Below are 19,418 nucleotides of genomic sequence, written 5' to 3'. Positions count from 1 at the left end.
TTTTTATTTTCAATAGAGCAAAAAATTAGGGATTAAGAAACGTATAATTGGTATACTTTTCTCGTATCTTGAACACTTGTGATACTTGTGCACGGGTCGGGGAAACACGTTGAGATACTACGGTGAGTACTCATTTGAACAGGTTTATGAAACTGTCGCGCAGCGAGAGCCGTGAGTCAGCTGTTATCTCACTGCAACTTCAGACAGATTAGCCGATCAGTAGTTGTGAATATGGCGTGCAAGAAAGTTGTCTGTCTGCTTGGGAATCAAACGAAAGTTTGCAAAATAAACGTCCCGGCTTTCACAACCGGAATACGTAACAAAGCTTCTTGGGAGCCCGTCGAAAAAGAAACGCATACTGGCCAGGTGAATAATAATTACGACTTATCCTGTTACGTAAATGTGAGGTTATGTTCATCTTCTTTGGTTTTCTCTGTTTAATAAACTGTTACCGCAATTTTAATTGGGTGCGTTGACGTAAACCTTGATTCGTATTCCATGAAATTTAAAATCTTTATGTCTGCTATCAATTGAAGTTATTTAATTTGGTTTATTATGACTTTAGAAATGGGACGCGAAGGATTATCGATTGGTGAGATTTGTGGATAAACCAAAACAAGTGAATCCAAACTGGGCTATTAATTTAATCGATGACGTTCCGCCAACTCCAACAACGAAGAGAGTTGTTGCCTGTGACGGTGGAGGTGGACCCACTGGACACCCTAAAGTCTACATTAACTTGGTAGATTATAACTTTATAAATAATCTTGAATCACCTCAGACAAATAACTTATGTCCTAGACATACACATAAATTAATACCGCTGTAAAGACAAAGAATTCAGCAATCTCTACCAATTACAGGACAAGCCTGGGAATCATTCCTGTGGGTACTGCGGACTTAGATTCTACAAAGAAGATGCTCACTAGATTATAGGTTCGGTAACAAAAACTCATAGTGTGTCAAGCAATTGGCAGAATGTATTGAATTAGTTGTATCTATCTCATCGCTACTCTGTACAACCATATGTGTATAATATAAATTATAATGTAACATTTTTTTCCTTACACTAGTCAACCACTTCGTCACTTCAATCTGTTACTGAATTTCTTAATTTCCTTCTACTATCACTCCCTGTGTTAACTACAAGATTATGGGCTAATGTTACTTTAACATTGGTAATAAAAAATGATACTCTGGTTTTTTCTTTCAAAAGTTTGTTAACAAAATTTATTAGGTTCTATTGGTTTTCTCTGGCGTTTTTTATTTTAAATAATAAATTAGATTGATAAATATGATTTTATAATTCAAGCAAATATTTACAAAGCTGTTTTTTGGGTATTCATTCCAAGAGGGATTGCTTGAAGTTCAGTTCTCATGCACAAGAATTCTCCAAATATGCACATTATGGTAACAGAAACGATGTTCAGGCACCACCAGCTGAAACTTGTTGGAAAACTGTAATTGTAACCCCAACAACAGAGTAAGTGAATCAGATGAGCGGTGCACGCAAAATCCATACATTGTTTAGTCCTTTGTACAATCCACCACAAGACCAAAGCTCCAATTAAGGCATTGAACAAGAACATAGTGATGACCATTTTACCACCCAGATCACGAACGTGGAGTTCGCTATACTGAAAAGCATAATCCAATGATTTGGTCGATCCAAGAAGTGAGGCAACAATCCATATCCACACTCCAAGGCAAACGTATATCACTGCTTGAACGGCTATTATTTGTGATATTATCAGGATTGGATCCCATGTCATCTTTCGAAATTGTCCAGAAATGTTATTCATCTTATTTTGTTCTCTTCAGGGTGCTCCGTGTGCATTGAATTGGCGAAGATTAGCTATCAAAAGTCCGAAGTCTCATCATTTTGGTGTACTAATGTCAGCAAACATTAGTGAATCTGCAAAATAGTAATAAGTTTGTCGTGAAAAAAGCAGTTAAGTATTCTACGGAATCATCATCAGAAGAAGATATATTCAGCTGTTAATAATATTGCGGTTGTACTTTACTTGTGCTGATCCGCATGAAGTCTCTTGATGTGTTTTTTTAGCAGCAAACCTTGAGAATCAGATTTATTCTAGCTATATATACCAAATTAAACCTGCCGTGGGTTGAAATAGATTTTGAATCGACAATTCGTATAATCGTGTAGCAACACAGAACTCGCTGTCAGCATGCCATTAGAATCGAGTCGAGTGTTTCACAAATCATAGCTCATCTCATCTAACATGGCGACTTCAAACCAATGAGTTGTCACCGAAACGACTTATTGCTTTTCCGTAGTATTATTTTGGGATTCATTGTCAATACATATAGACGTTATCATAGCAAAGTTAGAACGAAAACTGCAGTAAGAAGCAAGTGCGCATAAGTTTATTAGAGCGAGATCATATTCACGTTAGAATTATGCGGATACGCGATGTCGGGACGTGATAATAGTCCGCATGAACTCAGCTGATTACTAAGGCTAAACTCCCGGTAGATTGCGTTGATGCAATTCGGAAAACTTTAAAAAGCATGACGCAATTGTTGTTGAGACGACAGTTTGCTGCGGTTCGTTAAACCAGTTTAGAGTGGTGAAAAATGTCATTTTATAATTATTTACGAGACCTTTTCAACTTCGGAGGACGAAAAAATCAACAAAACAACCACTCGCAATACGGGTGAATATAATACCAACACTTAACATTCCCAGCCGTAAGGGATATTGCGTGACCGCCAAAATACTAAGCCGTGGTTTCGTGTATTCTATTTTATTTTAAAAGAAGTATCCCTATTATTCAATACAAGCTATAAGCCTTTCAATTTCTTTTTGAAAATTTAATATGCATTCTATTACTCCTTATCAATCGTCCCATTATGTAACAAAACCTAAAACCGCTATCACTTAATATTTCGTGAAGATTTAGTTAAATCGAAATTAGATGTAATTCGGTTCAATTTACAGATTTGAAGACCAGTGGCAACACGGACATGAGTTTAGGAATCCAATCTGGCAGACAGATGAGGATGATGATGATGACAACGACGATTTCAGGTACATGCAATAATTATTCCATCTGCATAAAAATATTTTGGCTTTGGAACAGCAATAGTATTGGAGACAGCAATTCACTTTTTTATGCAATTTGCTTGCTTCCAAGATCATTGATCTTTTCACAAATCTAAATAAGTAGAGTTAATTTACTTTTATTTAATCATTTCATCACAGGCAACGTGGACAGCAAATCTTTGGCTCCGGACACTTCAACATTCACAGCAATCCTTTTGAAATCACTCAATACTTTGAACGCCAAATAGATGACATGTTGAAAAATTTCTTTGGATTTAGTCAAGATGGTATTATGTTACCGTTCGGTGACAAAGGTATATACCAGATAGTATTTATTAGTCCTAAGTCAGTCATAGTAGTGAATAAAAAATAATACATCAGATTTTGTTCATTGATCTTGTCATTTTACAGCTCAGGGCCATTTTCAGGATTCGATGCTTATGGCCCCACCAAAACAAGGAAACTTACGGGATGAAGTTTTAAAACCAGGTTACGAAAGTCTTGAGTCTAAGAATTTTCACGCACCTGTCGAAGAAAAATTGGATGTTAATTTGGATGGAAAGTAAGTTGTGGATTTATTACAACAATGTACATTATTTTTTGAATATGCCATGACAAGCAGCTAAATGAGATACTTGTGTTAGTGCAAAGGAAATGCAAACTTTTTCACTTGGTTACATATTTATTATCCATTTTTAATACAGGATTACTAGTGAAGAGTTGTCTCAAGCCTGGAAAGATCTTTCATCCTTACAAAGAAATAATTCTGGTACTAATACATCTCAGCAGCATCCATTTTCTTTCCATTCATTCGGACAATCCATTTCTACAAAAATTATTCGCAAGCCAGATGGATCTATTGAACAATATCGTACGGTTAGAGACTCTGTAGGAAATGAGGAAACTACTGTCACACGTCAGATTGGCGATAAATCACATACCGTCGTTGTAAAAAAAGAGAAAAATGGGGCGAAAACTGAAACTAACTATGTGAATCCCATCAATCCAATGGAACGTAAGTACAGTAATAATTTTATTGTGCAATTTTAAATTCAAATAGAAGTGTCTCTTGTTTAGAACTTTAATTAAATTGTATAAATACGTACTATATTTCTTTCTTTTTCAAAATGGGCTGTTTCATGTTTAATCAGACAATAATTTGCATTTTTAATTTTTATAGCTAATTATTTTACTTACGGAAAATTTGAAGAGAGTAAATTCTGCCAAACTACAGCCCACTATCTTCTACATACCTGATTTACAGACTTACTGAGTTTGTGATTTTGGTTGAAATCTGAAATGATGCACAGATTTGATATTGCTCTAAACTTTGAACTTTCAAACGGCAAAACTTGATCACGGGTAATATTTTAGCCTGAATGAATACGTGCTTCAAACCAACATTTCAAACAATTATTTCAACATTTAATTTACTTTTACGCAAAATGTCGCACAAAGTTTTGAACATTGCATATAATTAAAAGTAACAAGTCTGGTACCTGTTTTTTTTTTTGTTTGTAAAAATTTTAGCTAATCCTGAGCAGACATTCATAGGTGTTATGGATGATCAGAGACAGCAGCAGAGTCCTTTAAGCAGCTTTCCATGGCATAAGTTTTTTGGTCCTAAATTGTAGATTATAGACTTCTAATATAATATTTAGGATCAAAGTGATGTAAAAATGTTATCAATCTTAATAGTATCGATTATGTAGTGTAAATAAAGTTGACTTATCTCAACTTATACAATTACACTGTGGAAGGTTGAATTACTTGAGAAAAAAACCTTTGTGTTTCAGCTACAAATTTATTCACTGCTTTATAATCTGTACACCTTACATAATTATATACAATCTAATAAATCCATTGGGCTATTCTGTGTATAACCGAACCACATTTCTTCTCAGTAAAAATAACTCATTCTAATCTCAAAAATATACTCGTACGAGAATGGAATAATTAGTATTTGGCCATTTATAAATAAAACTTTTTATACTGAGAATATATGGTGAAGTAGACCGCAGTCATGTACAGTGGGTGTCACTTACTACGATGAGCGCAAGACTCGATGTCACCTTGAATGGCCTGGAGATATCCACTTCACCGAACATTTGCAATAGAACGTATTAAAATGTTCATCAATCTGATGATTAAATACTTTTATGTATACTTAAAAATTTAATTACATGGTTGAGAGTTTATACAACTACGATCAAACGATGTGAAGACACTGCTTATGAAATTGAAATAATAAAACATAATTCTTTTATTAATCAGGTAAAGTGGCAACTCTGTGATAATTGTAACTTGTTATTGTAATGATTTTTAATGAAAATTATTTAATGTTACTTAGGGATAAATATTAGCAGTGTTTCATACGTTTCGAATCATGCAACATCGTTAGTATCGACAGATTAAAAAATGTATTGTACGAAAATTATAATATAATAAGCGATTGCACATGTGCAATATCTTTTCATACATAAAGTTTAGGCACCTCAGTACTCCCATAAATACTGTTTTTGACATACAACGAAACTCGTACGACATATACATATTAATATACTTCTAACAAAAATACACTATATTGTAATTGAAAAGAGAATTTACTTGTTAAATTATATTACAAGATAAATTTTGATCACTTTGTAAATAGGTATAATCAATCATCTAAATCGATTATTGATTAGGTTCAGAAATTTCACAAAAACAAGTAAGTGAATCAAAAAATAAATCCATATAGGTGCTTTATTCCATTTAATTTGATGTAATATTATTATTATTATTTTTTTTAAATATAATCATATATATCTATATATATATATGTATACCATACTATCGTGAACAAGCGACGAATTTATGTTCAATTTCTATCTGCCTGTTTGCAACTCAACAGTCAAGCAAATCATCAACTATTTGTTGCCATCAGTGTTGAAATAGTTTGTAAGTTCGTTTTTGCTATTTTGTTCTTAAAGTAACGTGGTTCTTTTATATGAATTAAAATCTTTTTATACAGTAGATAACTATTTCTTTAAAAGCATTGCTTGTCAACGGCTTTAATATATGCCACAAATTATTGTGTGTAGTTCAATTATGTACAATATTTATTATCATCAGGAGGAATCTATACTTTGGATTGGTGAGATATAGAAAGCGTCAAATACTGAATTTCACTAGCGTTCTCATATTTTATTACCTTTCAATTACCGAAGATATATAATTTTTAGTTTATCGAAAATTCTTATGCCTTACTGATTCATTGGAATGCAATTCTGAGTAGGGTTATGAAGAAATTATACTACTTTTATTTTGGGGTCCTTTTTACTTTCTTTTTGAAGATCAGAACAATCACACCAATTGTATTTCAAATTTTGTTATTTTTCTCGATTTTTGACAATTTCTACATGAACCAATCACAATCCCTCAGCATTTGGCAATGTCTCCCAAGTACTCTAACTTGAGACAAATCGCGCCAAATTTTGGCTACCACAGCTATGTATTTTATTTCCAAATGATCTATAGTCAAAATGCAACGATTGTAGAAAAGTTTAGACCAGTCTCTAGAATCACAGTTTCTCTAATCTAGGGCAGATTAAAAGTAAAAGGTAAAGAGTATAAGTTGAAAAGATTTGAAATAACATGATTTTGAGCAAATAACAAGAAATAACTTTTCAAAAATATCTTATGTGGTAAAGATGTAGAAATTCTTACAGTCCTTGGACTATTATGTAAGAATTAATCCCATGATTTTGTATGCATATGTATTTTAGTATAAAAAATACGATAATTATACGTGCAAGAAAAAATATTTCTATCCAGACCGTTCAGCACCATCAAAGGCACAGTCAAAATAGAAGAGTTGTTCAATTCCACTCACCTTGCATAAGGACTATAGAGTTTCTATTGTATATAATTAACTATTAATATGATGAAATATTTATACAACATTAAAGTTTGGTTCTTAAAAGTGCATTACACTCTGGTGCAGTTTGACTTCATTCTGAAAATATGAAAAAAAAGTAAAACCCTTAGCACATAATAAATTCACTATTTGAACATTTTTCAGAAGGTCTTAGAAATTTCAAACATGATAGATTAAAAATTAAAAACTGATTTACCAGTTCTCGTTTTAAAGCAACTGCAACTGGTCATTCCTGACCAAAGCCCTCTGTTTCTTCGATCGCATAGTTCAGCTTCTCCACCATTTGATCATAACTTTTATAGGGCGGAAGATCCAGCCTGTTGAAACACGTATGTGACCTCGGTAACCAAGTATCTTTACCCACCTTTTCTATGCAAAATCTTTGTGGTCCATTGCTCCCTGAAATGAATAATGTTCTCTATCAATTTCAAGGATTCGGTAACACTGCAGTGTTGCTATTTTACATTCATTCAGCTGATTAAAACATTTTTCACAACATACCCATCAATTCGGCAAATCCACCAACTGGTACACGACATGTTCCTGTGACGAACTGTAGCAGTCTAGCTCGTTTTTCGCTGTCAGTTGTCCGTACAAACTGAAAACATTTAATTTACAATAATCGTAAAAATTGAGGTAATTTCAGTTTCCTTAATAATTTATCGTTTCAAAGTACCTGCCAAAACCATAGTACTTGTTTACTGCTGCGCGTGTAGTGCCTGTAAATAGCGTTGCGTTGCCAGTCATCGACATCTATTTCTTGCATGCCACAGAGCATGAGCTCGAGTTCTCGCTCATCAAAATATTTTAGCCATTCTAGAGGCACAACCTCATTAAATCCTTCGAGGAAAGCTTTAGTTTGTTCCTCGATACCTCTCGTCATTCGCCATTCTGTCATCAGTCTGGAAATGCGAGCATTTTATTTTTATTATTATTTATTATTCTTATATTTTATCATTTCTTTACATGTATGTGTGTAGCAAAAGGTGTAATGCGATAACTTTACCTCATATACTCTTCCTTATTTTCTTCAACAACTCGAATTTTATCACCACCATCTTTAAGTTCATGATGTATGACTTGACCAAGAATCTCGAAATCGACGCTGTAATACAATTCGAGACCGCAATCATCTATGTTATTATCTTTTATCCATACAAGTGAATTGTAAAATTCCGGATCTATAGACTCAATATCCTTCATGATCAATTTCTTATTCAACATTCGTTTGTAAAAAGGCATTGTGAATCCACTGTAGATAAAACGTCCATGGTAAAGAGCCTGGTAATGCAAAAAATGGGGAAAATTGATTAAAGATCTTGATTACTTGTTTTCGTAATTCAAACTATATTAATAATCCTAACATACCATTGCAATGAACCTGCCGATGAATTTGAAATACTGTAGGTGGTCTGGATTCACGTACGATGCCGGATTTATTTGTAAACTGTAGTTGCTTTTGTTTGCATACTCAAAGAGACAATACATTGGATTCAATACCTCATGACTCAGTAAGAAAAACCATTCCCTGTTATGAGGAAAAAGATCCAATCATTAAACATGAAATAATATTTAAATTGGTTGAAAATTTAATGACCATAATTTTTTACCTTGATACTCCGCCATAGTCTAAGCCCTCTTCACCCTTGAATATAATGTACAATCGTCGTCTGAGCTCATAAGCCGGCAGTCTCATGATTTGGTGATAAGAATCTTCGAACAAAGTTTGTCGGGTAACGCTGATCTTTATATGACTAGGAAGAGCATTACTGTGGCATAAATATCTGAATTGTGATAATTTCCAGCGAAAAGATCGCTCATATGCCTTTGGAACCCCATAGACACCCTTCGGCCTGTAAAGAAGGTGACCAAAATATGTATTATGGTACTTGGAGTAATTTAGACTCAATTTACGATTAAACCGAAATTCTCAAAACTTTCACATACCCTTTCGGCGCTCCTGGTCTTGGATCTTGGAATGTTGTAGTTCTCGAATTATGGTCCACAAAATACCGGACTCCATCTTCAGTTAATCTAATCTCCCATCCATCAGGTAAGGGTGGTTCGTCCATTCCTGTTTCTTGTCCTTGTGTTCTTGGATCCTCCCATTGAGTTGTTCGATTTTTATGATTCACATAGTAAACTCTGCCTTCGGGCTGTTTGCGTCTCTCCCAACCAGCTGGCAGGGGCCCTAGAGCATCATCTTCTTCAACGACTGCCGTTGAAAGACCAGCCACTGCTGCTTGTCCACCATGAGCCTTTAAAAAAATGTACAGAAGATAAGAATAAAAAGATTTTTGGTTGTTCTGAAAAAAAATTCATCTCCAATGACGAAATTTTCTCCAATTTTTTCAGTTGGTGATTACCTGAGGGTAGAGGAATCTTTGATTTCCTTGTTGGACAACATGTTGCCGTTCTCCCTGCCAGTGCTGGAAATGCTGTAGCCTCTCTGTGTTGGGGCGTTGCCAAGTAGTACTTCTTGTATTGTGATCTACATAATAAATTCTCCCGCGAGGATCCCTTCGTACTTCCCAGCCTGGTGGGAGTGGCTGTGGCCTTTCCCAGGATGTACTGCGAGTGTTGTGATCTACATAATACCTGGAACGATAAAAAACTAAAAAAACTGAAATAGTTCGTCAATCTTCAAATTTATAGCAGTATATTTCTCTTTACATACTCCATGATACAGATATTCTGTACAAGAATGGTTGTAAAATCGCCAGAAACAAACGAACCTTTTTAATTAAATGACAATCCATAATTTACCTTCTGCCATAGACGTCATATCTCATTTCCCAACCAGCAGGCAAAGGTTCTTCAGGTTGATTACCATTTTCAGTCTCCCCGGGTACTCCAGATGGTCCAGCAGAAGCTGGTTGACCCAGTGGGGGCCCTGTTGATCCACTGCTACTTTCAGTAGCCAAATGATTACCAACTCCATTAGCCATAGGAGAGGTAAGGCCAACAATTTGAGCATTGTTGGTATTATTACTGGGTTGACTTGCAGTGTGACTAGGATTGTGAAGAATGTTGGTTGAACTTCGATGCATAACTGGCTGCATTACGGAAGGTGCTGCATTCTCTGATCCGTGTAATCGCATGCGAGCTCTCACACCACCATTTAGAATACTTCGATTGTTCCCAGAGTCACTGTTTGAAGAACCTAGAAATAAAAAATGTTCGATCAACATTTCAGCTAATGCGAAAAAATATCTCTGAGATTTAAGACCTTACCAAGTGGCGTCAGGGCACCACTTGTAACTTGATTGTGGCGAACTTGTTCGCAGGAATTAGAGGGTATGACTTCGTTCATATCAATTTTTAGTCCGTCAAATAATGTTACCAACTCTCCAACCTTTGATAGTGGACCATAAGCATCGTGTTTATTTTCGCTCATTAAATCCAAAGTTAATTCAACATTATCCAATTTTCCACTGTAGTAGGACAAAACTTGAAACAAATTAATTCTCTTTTCACCAATCAATGCATCCCTACGAAAGGTGCTGTGATCCAAGAGTCTAAAATGCAGCTGGGAGTAAGGTGTTACAAGAATGGTAAACTTTTCCACCCATTTTGGCTGATATGTGGATTTTGCAATCTCAGTTTTGCGAGGACTCTTGTCATCAACTGAGAGTTCAACGTAAGGATTAGGTTTCAGAAATGACGAATTGCGCAATACGGCTGCTTCAACTGAAATGAAAATTAATATATCTTGGAAATCAACATGTTTTTAAGATAAGTAGATGAGGTAGAACTTGATCATAGTGGATGCAAAATTTAAAAAACTATTATCATTTACTAGTGATGCTAAGCTGATGAAACCCTGGAGTTGCAGCTTCCACTTCGCACTGTGACATGGTTTGCCTTTAGATGTGATTCACCAAAATAATCTTGAAATACCATTCATATTAAAACTCAGCTTTCAGAGTATTGTATAACTGAAAAATAAAAAAGAACATTTAGTATAATGTGTAGAATTTACTTAAAATCATTGAAAACAATAGGTTCAAGGGATCTAGGAATATTTTCTGTGAATCAGATTCTCTGGAGTAAGGTAAATATAAATGATCAATCTGTAAATATTTCTATTTTCGTGATTCAGAAAGCTTATAATTCAGCTTATCACGGATCCAGCTGTTACTCAGCAGAACTGACTAAACTATATGTTAGAAGAATACTTTCTTTTCCTGTCTTATTATTTGCTGACTAAAAAATGGTCAAAAATTGCTTAGATCGTTTGTTAGTCGGCAAAGTGAGAGAACTTTAAATATTTGTAGCCAATAGAACACAGATTGAGGTTTGCGCAGTAAGACTATAGAACAAAAAAACAAAGACGATTACAATTCATTTAATAAATTAGGTGCAGATAGAAATTATGTTGCGTAGAGGAAAGAATGAAGTACGTAACAGATCAGCAAAATTTGTAAATGTTGTTGTTATCAATTGATTGATCATGTGAGAAGATAATTAACAAAAATAAAATTCATAAAAAACAAAGGTGTGAATTGTTGAGGAATCAATATAACGAACTGTAAATGGAAAACTATTTTACAAGCAACAAATTAAGAAATGTAAACTGACTATTTGGTAACAATGGGAGTATTACATTAGACTAGGAAATGAGGTACAGAAAAATGAAACGAAAATTATGAGTAATATACGGGACATTAATCTTGACGTTTCGCGAATGGTTGATTCATCATACATTGCAGATAGGTTTTGACGTTTCAACTATAAGGATACAAACCTATATAGTATTGAACAAATTTCTAAGGCGCGTACAGTCTTGAAACATTGCTCGCTCGGTATCGTCGATTATAAGACACAAAAACTGAGTTGAAAAACACTCGGAGGATTCGTTATCATGATATTTCACTATCTGACGTCAGCCATCTTGCTGTCCGTCAGATCTAAAAGTGAGTAGTACGAAATTGAGATAAATAAATTGTTTAACAAATCGGGAATGGATTAATAATTTTTATACGGATACGTAAATTTGGTAACGTCATGATTTGTGCGGTTTATTTTTTTTCATTATTACAGAGTGTATTCAAAAGGAACAGGGGTCTAGAATTTCCTCGTCTTTTAGCGTAATTGTAAAACATAAGCAACTCACATGAGCTGCGTAGTTCCCACTCCGTGGTTTCAGACGTTTTAAGCATTTAAAGACCCAATATCCTAATGGAAGCGTGATATTTTCCGTGTAGCGTGGCCACATGTAAAGCTCCCATTGGAAACTGGGAAAAATGAAGGCTGACGCAAAAGTGGAGTATCTGATTGTCGATACTAGTGCATTTATTAGAAACGCAGCTATACAGGTATGATAAATAATAAATAAAGTACAGTTGTCCACTCACCTGCGTACACTCAATTACATTGCACTAGCTCGAATTAGGTTATGCCATCTTCGTTACCTAATTAGTAATGCGTTTTCTCGTACTCTTCTTTTTTTATCATAACTTAAACCGATAAGATTATGATTACTTGATATCGTATCACTTTTCAGCTCAAAATTCTCATATCATGATAAAAGCTCATCTCCCAATTTTTCGTAACAGGATATCGCTGAAAACGTTATAACTCCTCAAGATGTTGTTAATGAAATAACCAACAAGCGACAGCTCAGAAGACTCGTTGTTTTACCTTACGACTTGATTATTAAAGATGTCTTTCCAGAGAACATTCATTTTGGTGAGAGAAATAAAGAATCAGCCTACTTGTATTCATTATTTCTTCACGTGGCTTTTTTCACGCCTCCGTGTCTTTCCATGTCTCTATCTATAGCTCTTTCCATGTCTATATGCGATACTCCAAACATGCCAAATGATATGGCTAGAGCATTTTATAATCGAGTCCTATATGAATCATCATATTTCACTACTATCTGCAACTACAATACACATATGATGTACGTATATAGAAACAATCGTGCCAATACCTGTTATTTTGCAAAAAATACAATAGTGTGCTAATAGATGTGGCCTTCTTGTTTACACTTGGCATTGTTTACATCATTCAGTTGTGGCTTTGTCAGTCATATCACTATTATTCGTACGTATGTCCCATAGTTACCGAATTTTCTAAAAAGACTGGAGACTACCGCAGTCTTTCGGCAACTGATATTAAGGTGATTGCCTTAACTTATCAGCTTGAGAAAGAAAAAGTTGGACCTCAACACTTGAAGGATGTACCTATAACACCTGTAAAGCCCAATATCAGCATCAATCTCCCAGATAATTACTCGCATAATGTGGCCGGATTTTTTTTACCTGACAATGATGTAAGCAATACGGGGAATAAATAAAATTAACTTACAACATGCACTTTCAATTGGCAAAACTTTTGGTTTCATGTTGTACCAATGCTTTTTTATCTCATTTAGAAACAAGGTACTGAAAAAGAAACTGTGGAACACTGCACTTTTAACCAAAATGAAGACACAAAAGATCTAGATTTGCATAATAAATTGAACACGGTAATCTTGCTGAAAAATGGAAGCGCAGATTCTACCTCTGAATCGGACGATTTGTCAGAATACTCATCAATTTCTGATTATGAGACAGCAACCTCCGACTTAGAAAACATAGAGAAAGATAGTTTACCTGATAAATTTTCTGCTTTGAAATGCAATCCAGAAGATTTGGAATTGGATAATGGCAAAGACGTTGACGATATTCTTCCAGCTGAAAATTGTGAAGAGTTTACTGATGAGGACCAAGAAATTGAAGAGAGTGAAAGTGAAGATGACAACGATGAGGGTTGGATTACACCTCGTAGGTTTTGAAAAAACCGTTGAATTGTTTTTGACTAATGATAACATAGGTTGATTGAATATGTCTGTGAATACATTAAAATAATAATTTTCCAGGGAACATTGTGAAAGTCAAGAAAGATATGGATGCAGATATTCAAGAAGAAAAACCAGCTAAAGTTGCCTGCCTTACAACCGATTTCGCTATGCAGAATGTTTTGAAACAAATTGGCCTCCAAGTCGTTAGCTTGGATGGGAGAGTAATTAAGCAGCTAAGAACATTCATACTAAGGTGTTACACGTGTTTCAAGACTACTAGCATCATGACCAAAGAGTTCTGTCCCAACTGTGGAAATAAGACTTTAAAAAAAGTCGCGGTCTCACTAGATGAAAACGGCAAACAACAGATCCATATTAATCACAAAAGACCACTTACGGCAAGGGGGAAAAAGGTAAAGTTAACATCTTCCATGCTAAAGCTGTAAGAATTCTCATTGATCATTGCAGCATTTTTATTTACCTCTATATCTGTGCTAATTACTAAACTTTATTATGTTCCAGTTCTCGCTACCTACACCACAGGGCGGAAAACACGCCAATAATCCAATTTTATTTGAAGATCAGCCCAGGCCTGATCAGCGGCCGTCTAGATTAGCACGAACAAAAAATGATCCTCTAAACGATGATTACGTAGCTGGCTACTCACCGTTTGTAATGCGTGATATTAACTCAAAATCTGCTATGCTCGGTATAAGATCCGGAACAGATATAAAGCACTGGATGAGAAAAAATCCAAATCAAGCCAGGAGAAAACGGAAGTAATCTCACTACAAACAATTCAGTGTTTTCGAAGTAATGTTGCATATCCAGTTTCTACGAAACCATGCTATTTGTTTGGGCCAAAAAATTCATTGCGATGAGACAGATTATTAGATGCCATTAGAGGACACTACAACTAACACTATAGCTAACTTTCACATTTCTGTAATTTTGCTGCCAAAAACTGTTTGTCTTAGAATTGGTGTTACCCTTGGAAAACACGGAGGGTCAATTTGACCCCTATATCGATTTTGGTCAGGAATATCTTTAAATTGGTGGGCCTGCGGCCGTTTAGCGGTAACTTGGGGTCCTAAATGTACGTTAAGATTCTTCCCCTGTACATTGTAGTAGGCACATGAGTAAGCAGTACACGTTTGGCATGGTTTGAATGGTTCAAAGAAGTCGTAGGGTTAATTTGATCGTGATGGTGTATACGAAACATTGATTTGTTCGCGCAACAGAGTAATGCTTGATTAAGCGCCTGTTAATTTAGGGATTTTGTGTACTTGCAAGCACTGTTTGCAAGTATGCTCGAACAGATGAAGCACAGATGCTTGTGTAATGCTGTCCTACAACGTGAACCACCAGTTATTTTGAAAAGCAAAGTGTGTGTTTTGCCCCTATGTGAAAACCAAAAAAACTAAACTACAATGTCCATTTTGGTTAGGACCAATGTGTGATGATCATCACCCTTACTTATGCAACGACTGTGTCAAAGATACATCAATTAGTGAAGATTCATCACACTTCAATGAAAATAAAATATCCACGCATATGTAAAAAGAATACATATTTTGACAGTTTCTTCAACGAATACATTTTCTTTTCCTCTGAAATTCACCTCCATTAGTTTGCAAGATGAATATACTTTTTTTTAAAAGTACGCTAAAGAACAATTTTTTTCAACTGTAACACATCTTGAGAATATGCAAATTAAATTTTGACCAAAATTGTTGAAAATTGAAAAAAATTCGTGTTTCGTTTAGTAATTTTTGTTGTTTATTTTCTGTTGCACAAAATATTTTTAAAACAATTTAATTTATTAAAAAATATTTTTCACCAATTTTTTAGAACAAATGAATGATTCCAGACATTTTTTTCTTCGTCGAATGATTTCGCAATGTTCTTGGTATATCTATGAAAAATTTCAATCCATCGCATCAGTTGATCTAAATTGACAGATGATTGAAAAGTGTGTAAGGTCCATTTGAGCAAGAGTGTTATCCGTAATAAATAAAATTTGTGTGTTCTCCGTGGATTAAATGACTATCCGTACTAGAAGAACTCTGAAAGAAGATATGACAGGAAAATAAAAATAGCTTTTTCGTTTCTTGGTGCTTTAAATTTAATTGACTGAAATATATGTATAAAGACGGATACCCCAGGGTAAATTTTTGTGACCGGTTTTTGGCAGGCAAGTGGGCCCAGGTGGGTCTGGGAGAGTAGGAGGGTTTTGCTCTATCGACTCTACCTAACGGGCTCGCACCGACATTCGTAGCAGCCAAAGTAGTGTCAGTATAGAAGCTTGAGATTGAATCGATACAAAATGAGTACGTAAAACTCCTGAGTACGTAAATGAATACCTCCGTGGTTCCTGCACTCCGGGTACGCTTCCTGGTGCAACTCGAGTTCTAGGATGAGCGCTCCAGGTACAGTACCTGGTGAGAATCGACTTCAGAGACAGGCGCTCAATAGCTCATTTGATAGTATTTTTCTCATTATCTTCTTGATGAAGTGTGTCAATAAAAAAATTATATTAATCCTTACGCAATATTTTTGATGTGTTCTATTACTGCGAATATTTATTGGTATTCGTGGTTCTTGGGGGACCAAAAAGTCAGGAGTGGGTCATACAAAGCGAATCTGAGACCAAAAAATTTCGGCTCCAAAAATGAAAAAAAAGTATGGCTAACCCCTTTGCATTTTTGCCGAAAATTTTCGCGATTTTGAAAAGTGCTGCATTGAATTCTTTCATGCACTATTCGGACGTGATTTTGCAACAGAAATCGATTGGGCGCAGTCCCAATACGCTGCGATCAACGCATCGAAAGTTACAGCCAAAAAACGACAACCTGAATTTTCGACATTTTTCAGCAGGTGCTTTTTTCCTCGTATCTTCTCTCCCGTTGATCCGACGCTCCTTTTGCTGCGTTTTCTGAGTCCCTTGGGGTCCAATTGGTCGGGAAAGAGTCATACGAATCAATTCTGAGAGGAAAAATTTTTTGGTAAAAAAAAAAGCAAGGTTAACCCCTTTGTATTTTTGGCGAAAATTTTCGCGATTTTCAAAAGTGCTGGAATAAATTAATTGTGGCACTATGCCGACGTAATTTTGCGAGAGAAATCGATCGGGCGCAGTCCCAATACGCTGCGATCAACGCATCGAAAGTTACAGCCAAAAAACGACAACCTGAATTTTCGACATTTTTCAGCAGGTGCTTTTTTCCTCGTATCTTCTCTCCCGTTGATCCCACGCTCCTTTTGCTGCGTTTTCTGAGTCCCTTGGGGTCCAATTGGTCGGGAAAGAGTCATACGAATCAATTCTGAGAGGAAACAATTTTTTGGTAAAAAAAAAAGCAAGGTTAACCCCTTTGTATTTTTGGCGAAAATTTTCGCGATTTTCAAAAGGGCTGGAATAAATTAATTGTGGCACTATGCCGACGTAATTTTGCGAGAGAAATCGATTGGGCGCAGTCCCAATACGCTGCGATCAACGCATCGAAAGTTACAGCCAAAAAACGAGAACCTGAATTTTCGACATTTTTCAGCAGGTGCTTTTTTCCTCGTATCTTCTCTCCCGTTGATCCCACGCTCCTTTTGCTGCGTTTTCTGAGTCCCTTGGGGTCCAATTGGTCGGGAAAGCGTCATACGAATCAATTCTGAGAGGAAACAATTTTTTGGTGAAAAAAAAAGCAAGGTTAACCCCTTTGTATTTTTGGCGAAAATTTTCGCGATTTTCAAAGGTGCTGGAATAAATTAATTGTGGCACTATGCCGACGTAATTTTGCGAGAGAAATCGATCGGGCGCAGTCCCAATACGCTGCGATCAATGCATCGAAAGTTACAGCCAAAAAACGACAACCTAAATTTTCGACATTTTTCAGCAGGTGCTTTTTTCCTCGTATCTTCTCTCCCGTTGATCCGACGCTCCTTTTGCTGCGTTTTCTGAGTCCCTTGGGGTCCAATTGGTCGGGAAAGAGTCATACGAATCAATTCTGAGAAGAAAAATTTTTTGGTAAAAAAAAAAGCAAGGTTAACCCCTTTGTATTTTTGGCGAAAATTTTCGCGATTTTCAAAAGTGCTGGAATAAATTAATTGTGGCACTATTCCGACGTAATTTTGCGAGAGAAATCGATCGGGCGCAGTCCCAATACGCTGCGATCAACGCATCGAAAGTTACAGCCAAAAAACGACAACCTGAATTTTCGACATTTTTCAGCAGGTGGTTTTTTCCTCGTATCTTCTCTCCCGTTGATCCCACGCTCCTTTTGCTGCGTTTTTTGAGTCCCTTGGGGTCCAATTGGTCGGCAAAGAGTCATACGAATCAATTCTGAGAGGAAAAATTTTTTGGTAAAAAAAAAAGCAAGGTTAACCCCTTTGTATTTTTGGCGAAAATTTTCGCGATTTTCAAAAGTGCTGGAATAAATTAATTGTGGCACTATTCCGACGTAATTTTGCGAGAGAAATCGATCGGGCGCAGTCCCAATACGCTGCGATCAACGCATCGAAAGTTACAGCCAAAAAACGAAAACCTGAATTTTCGACATTTTTCAGCAGGTGCTTTTTTCCTCGTATCTTCTCTCCCGTTGATCCCACGCTCCTTTTGCTGCGTTTTCTGAGTCCCTTGGGGTCCAATTGGTCGGGAAAGAGTCATACGAATCAATTCTGAGAGGAAAAATTTTTTGGTAAAAAAAAAAGCAAGGTTAACCCCTTTGTATTTTTGGCGAAAATTTTCGCGATTTTCAAAAGTGCTGGAATAAATTAATTGTGGCACTATTCCGACGTAATTTTGCGAGAGAAATCGATTGGGCGGAGTCCCAATACGCTGCGATCAACGCATCGAAAGTTACAGCCAAAAAACGACGACCTGAATTTTCGACATTTTTCAGCAGGTGCTTTTTTCCTCGTATCTTCTCTCCCGTTGATCCCACGCTCCTTTTGCTGCGTTTTCTGAGTCCCTTGGGGTCCAATTGGTCGGGAAAGAGTCATACGAATCAATTCTGAGAGGAAAAATTTTTTGGTAAAAAAAAAAGCAAGGTTAACCCCTTTGTATTTTTGGCGAAAATTTTCGCGATTTTCAAAAGTGCTGGAATAAATTAATTGTGGCACTATTCCGACGTAATTTTGCGAGAGAAATCGATTGGGCGGAGTCCCAATACGCTGCGATCAACGCATCGAAAGTTACAGCCAAAAAACGACGACCTGAATTTTCGACATTTTTCAGCAGGTGCTTTTTTCCTCGTATCTTCTCTCCCGTTGATCCGACGCTCCTTTTGCTGCGTTTTCTGAGTCCCTTGGGGTCCAATTGGTCGGGAAAGAGTCATACGAATCAATTCTGAGAGGAAAAATTTTTTGGTAAAAAAAAAAGCAAGGTTAACCCCTTTGTATTTTTGGCGAAAATTTTCGCGATTTTCAAAAGTGCTGGAATAAATTAATTGTGGCACTATTCCCACGTAATTTTGCGAGAGAAATCGATCGGGCGCAGTCCCAATACGCTGCGATCAACGCATCGAAAGTTACAGCCAAAAAACGAAAACCTGAATTTTCGACATTTTTCAGCAGGTGCTTTTTTCCTCGTATCTTCTCTCCCGTTGATCCCACGCTCCTTTTGCTGCGTTTTCTGAGTCCCTTGGGGTCCAATTGGT

General features: G+C 36.1%; 5 protein-coding genes across 7 annotated transcripts; 3 read left to right on the top strand and 2 right to left on the bottom strand.

Moving 5' to 3' along the window:
* Window positions 1–186: 186 nt before the first annotated feature.
* Window positions 187–1,067, top strand: LOC124175246 (NADH dehydrogenase [ubiquinone] iron-sulfur protein 6, mitochondrial). Its single transcript, XM_046555291.1, has 3 exons — window positions 187–366; window positions 566–742; window positions 864–1,067. Exons 1-3 carry the CDS (start codon window positions 232–234, stop codon window positions 927–929), a joined length of 378 nt encoding a protein of 125 aa, XP_046411247.1. The 5' UTR covers window positions 187–231; the 3' UTR covers window positions 930–1,067.
* Window positions 1,068–1,271: 204 nt separating this feature from the next.
* Window positions 1,272–2,431, bottom strand: LOC124175244 (protein SYS1 homolog). Of its 2 annotated transcripts, none has more exons than XM_046555289.1 (2): window positions 2,020–2,431; window positions 1,272–1,915 (listed from the first exon to the last, which is right to left on the bottom strand). In XM_046555289.1, the coding sequence occupies exon 2, from the start codon at window positions 1,800–1,802 to the stop codon at window positions 1,320–1,322; it is 483 nt and encodes a 160-aa protein (XP_046411245.1). In that variant the 5' UTR covers window positions 1,803–1,915; window positions 2,020–2,431; the 3' UTR covers window positions 1,272–1,319. The 2 variants fall into 2 exon arrangements, with proteins under 2 accessions (XP_046411245.1, XP_046411244.1); XM_046555288.1 differs by having other exon boundaries at window positions 2,025–2,430.
* A 26-nt stretch (window positions 2,432–2,457) lies between these two features.
* Window positions 2,458–6,728, top strand: LOC124175239. Its single transcript, XM_046555279.1, has 6 exons — window positions 2,458–2,678; window positions 2,963–3,052; window positions 3,227–3,381; window positions 3,479–3,629; window positions 3,772–4,082; window positions 4,598–6,728. The coding sequence occupies exons 1-6, from the start codon at window positions 2,599–2,601 to the stop codon at window positions 4,699–4,701; spliced, it is 891 nt and encodes a 296-aa protein (XP_046411235.1). The 5' UTR covers window positions 2,458–2,598; the 3' UTR covers window positions 4,702–6,728.
* On the bottom strand, window positions 4,696–11,872 carry LOC124175235 (E3 ubiquitin-protein ligase Su(dx)). Of its 2 annotated transcripts, XM_046555271.1 has the most exons (13): window positions 11,734–11,872; window positions 10,786–10,924; window positions 10,221–10,676; window positions 9,753–10,149; window positions 9,353–9,584; window positions 8,934–9,244; window positions 8,597–8,839; window positions 8,355–8,514; window positions 7,993–8,267; window positions 7,663–7,888; window positions 7,488–7,584; window positions 7,183–7,385; window positions 4,696–7,064 (listed from the first exon to the last, which is right to left on the bottom strand). In XM_046555271.1, exons 2-12 carry the CDS (start codon window positions 10,841–10,843, stop codon window positions 7,213–7,215), a joined length of 2,628 nt encoding a protein of 875 aa, XP_046411227.1. In that variant the 5' UTR covers window positions 10,844–10,924; window positions 11,734–11,872; the 3' UTR covers window positions 4,696–7,064; window positions 7,183–7,212. The 2 variants fall into 2 exon arrangements, with proteins under 2 accessions (XP_046411227.1, XP_046411228.1); XM_046555272.1 differs by lacking the exon at window positions 4,696–7,064 and having other exon boundaries at window positions 7,194–7,404.
* A 209-nt stretch (window positions 11,873–12,081) lies between these two features.
* Window positions 12,082–14,689, top strand: LOC124175236 (RNA-binding protein NOB1). The gene is made up of 6 exons (XM_046555273.1): window positions 12,082–12,304; window positions 12,545–12,677; window positions 13,055–13,266; window positions 13,369–13,759; window positions 13,855–14,189; window positions 14,299–14,689. Exons 1-6 carry the CDS (start codon window positions 12,233–12,235, stop codon window positions 14,557–14,559), a joined length of 1,404 nt encoding a protein of 467 aa, XP_046411229.1. The 5' UTR covers window positions 12,082–12,232; the 3' UTR covers window positions 14,560–14,689.
* Window positions 14,690–19,418: the final 4,729 nt, after the last annotated feature.

The sequence above is a fragment of the Neodiprion fabricii genome, chromosome 2, assembly GCF_021155785.1.
Source record: "Neodiprion fabricii isolate iyNeoFabr1 chromosome 2, iyNeoFabr1.1, whole genome shotgun sequence".
NCBI classification, from domain to species: Eukaryota; Metazoa; Arthropoda; class Insecta; order Hymenoptera; family Diprionidae; genus Neodiprion; species Neodiprion fabricii.
The sequence above is the reverse complement of the archived record's forward strand: the minus strand, read 5'-3'. Positions and strand labels throughout refer to the sequence as shown.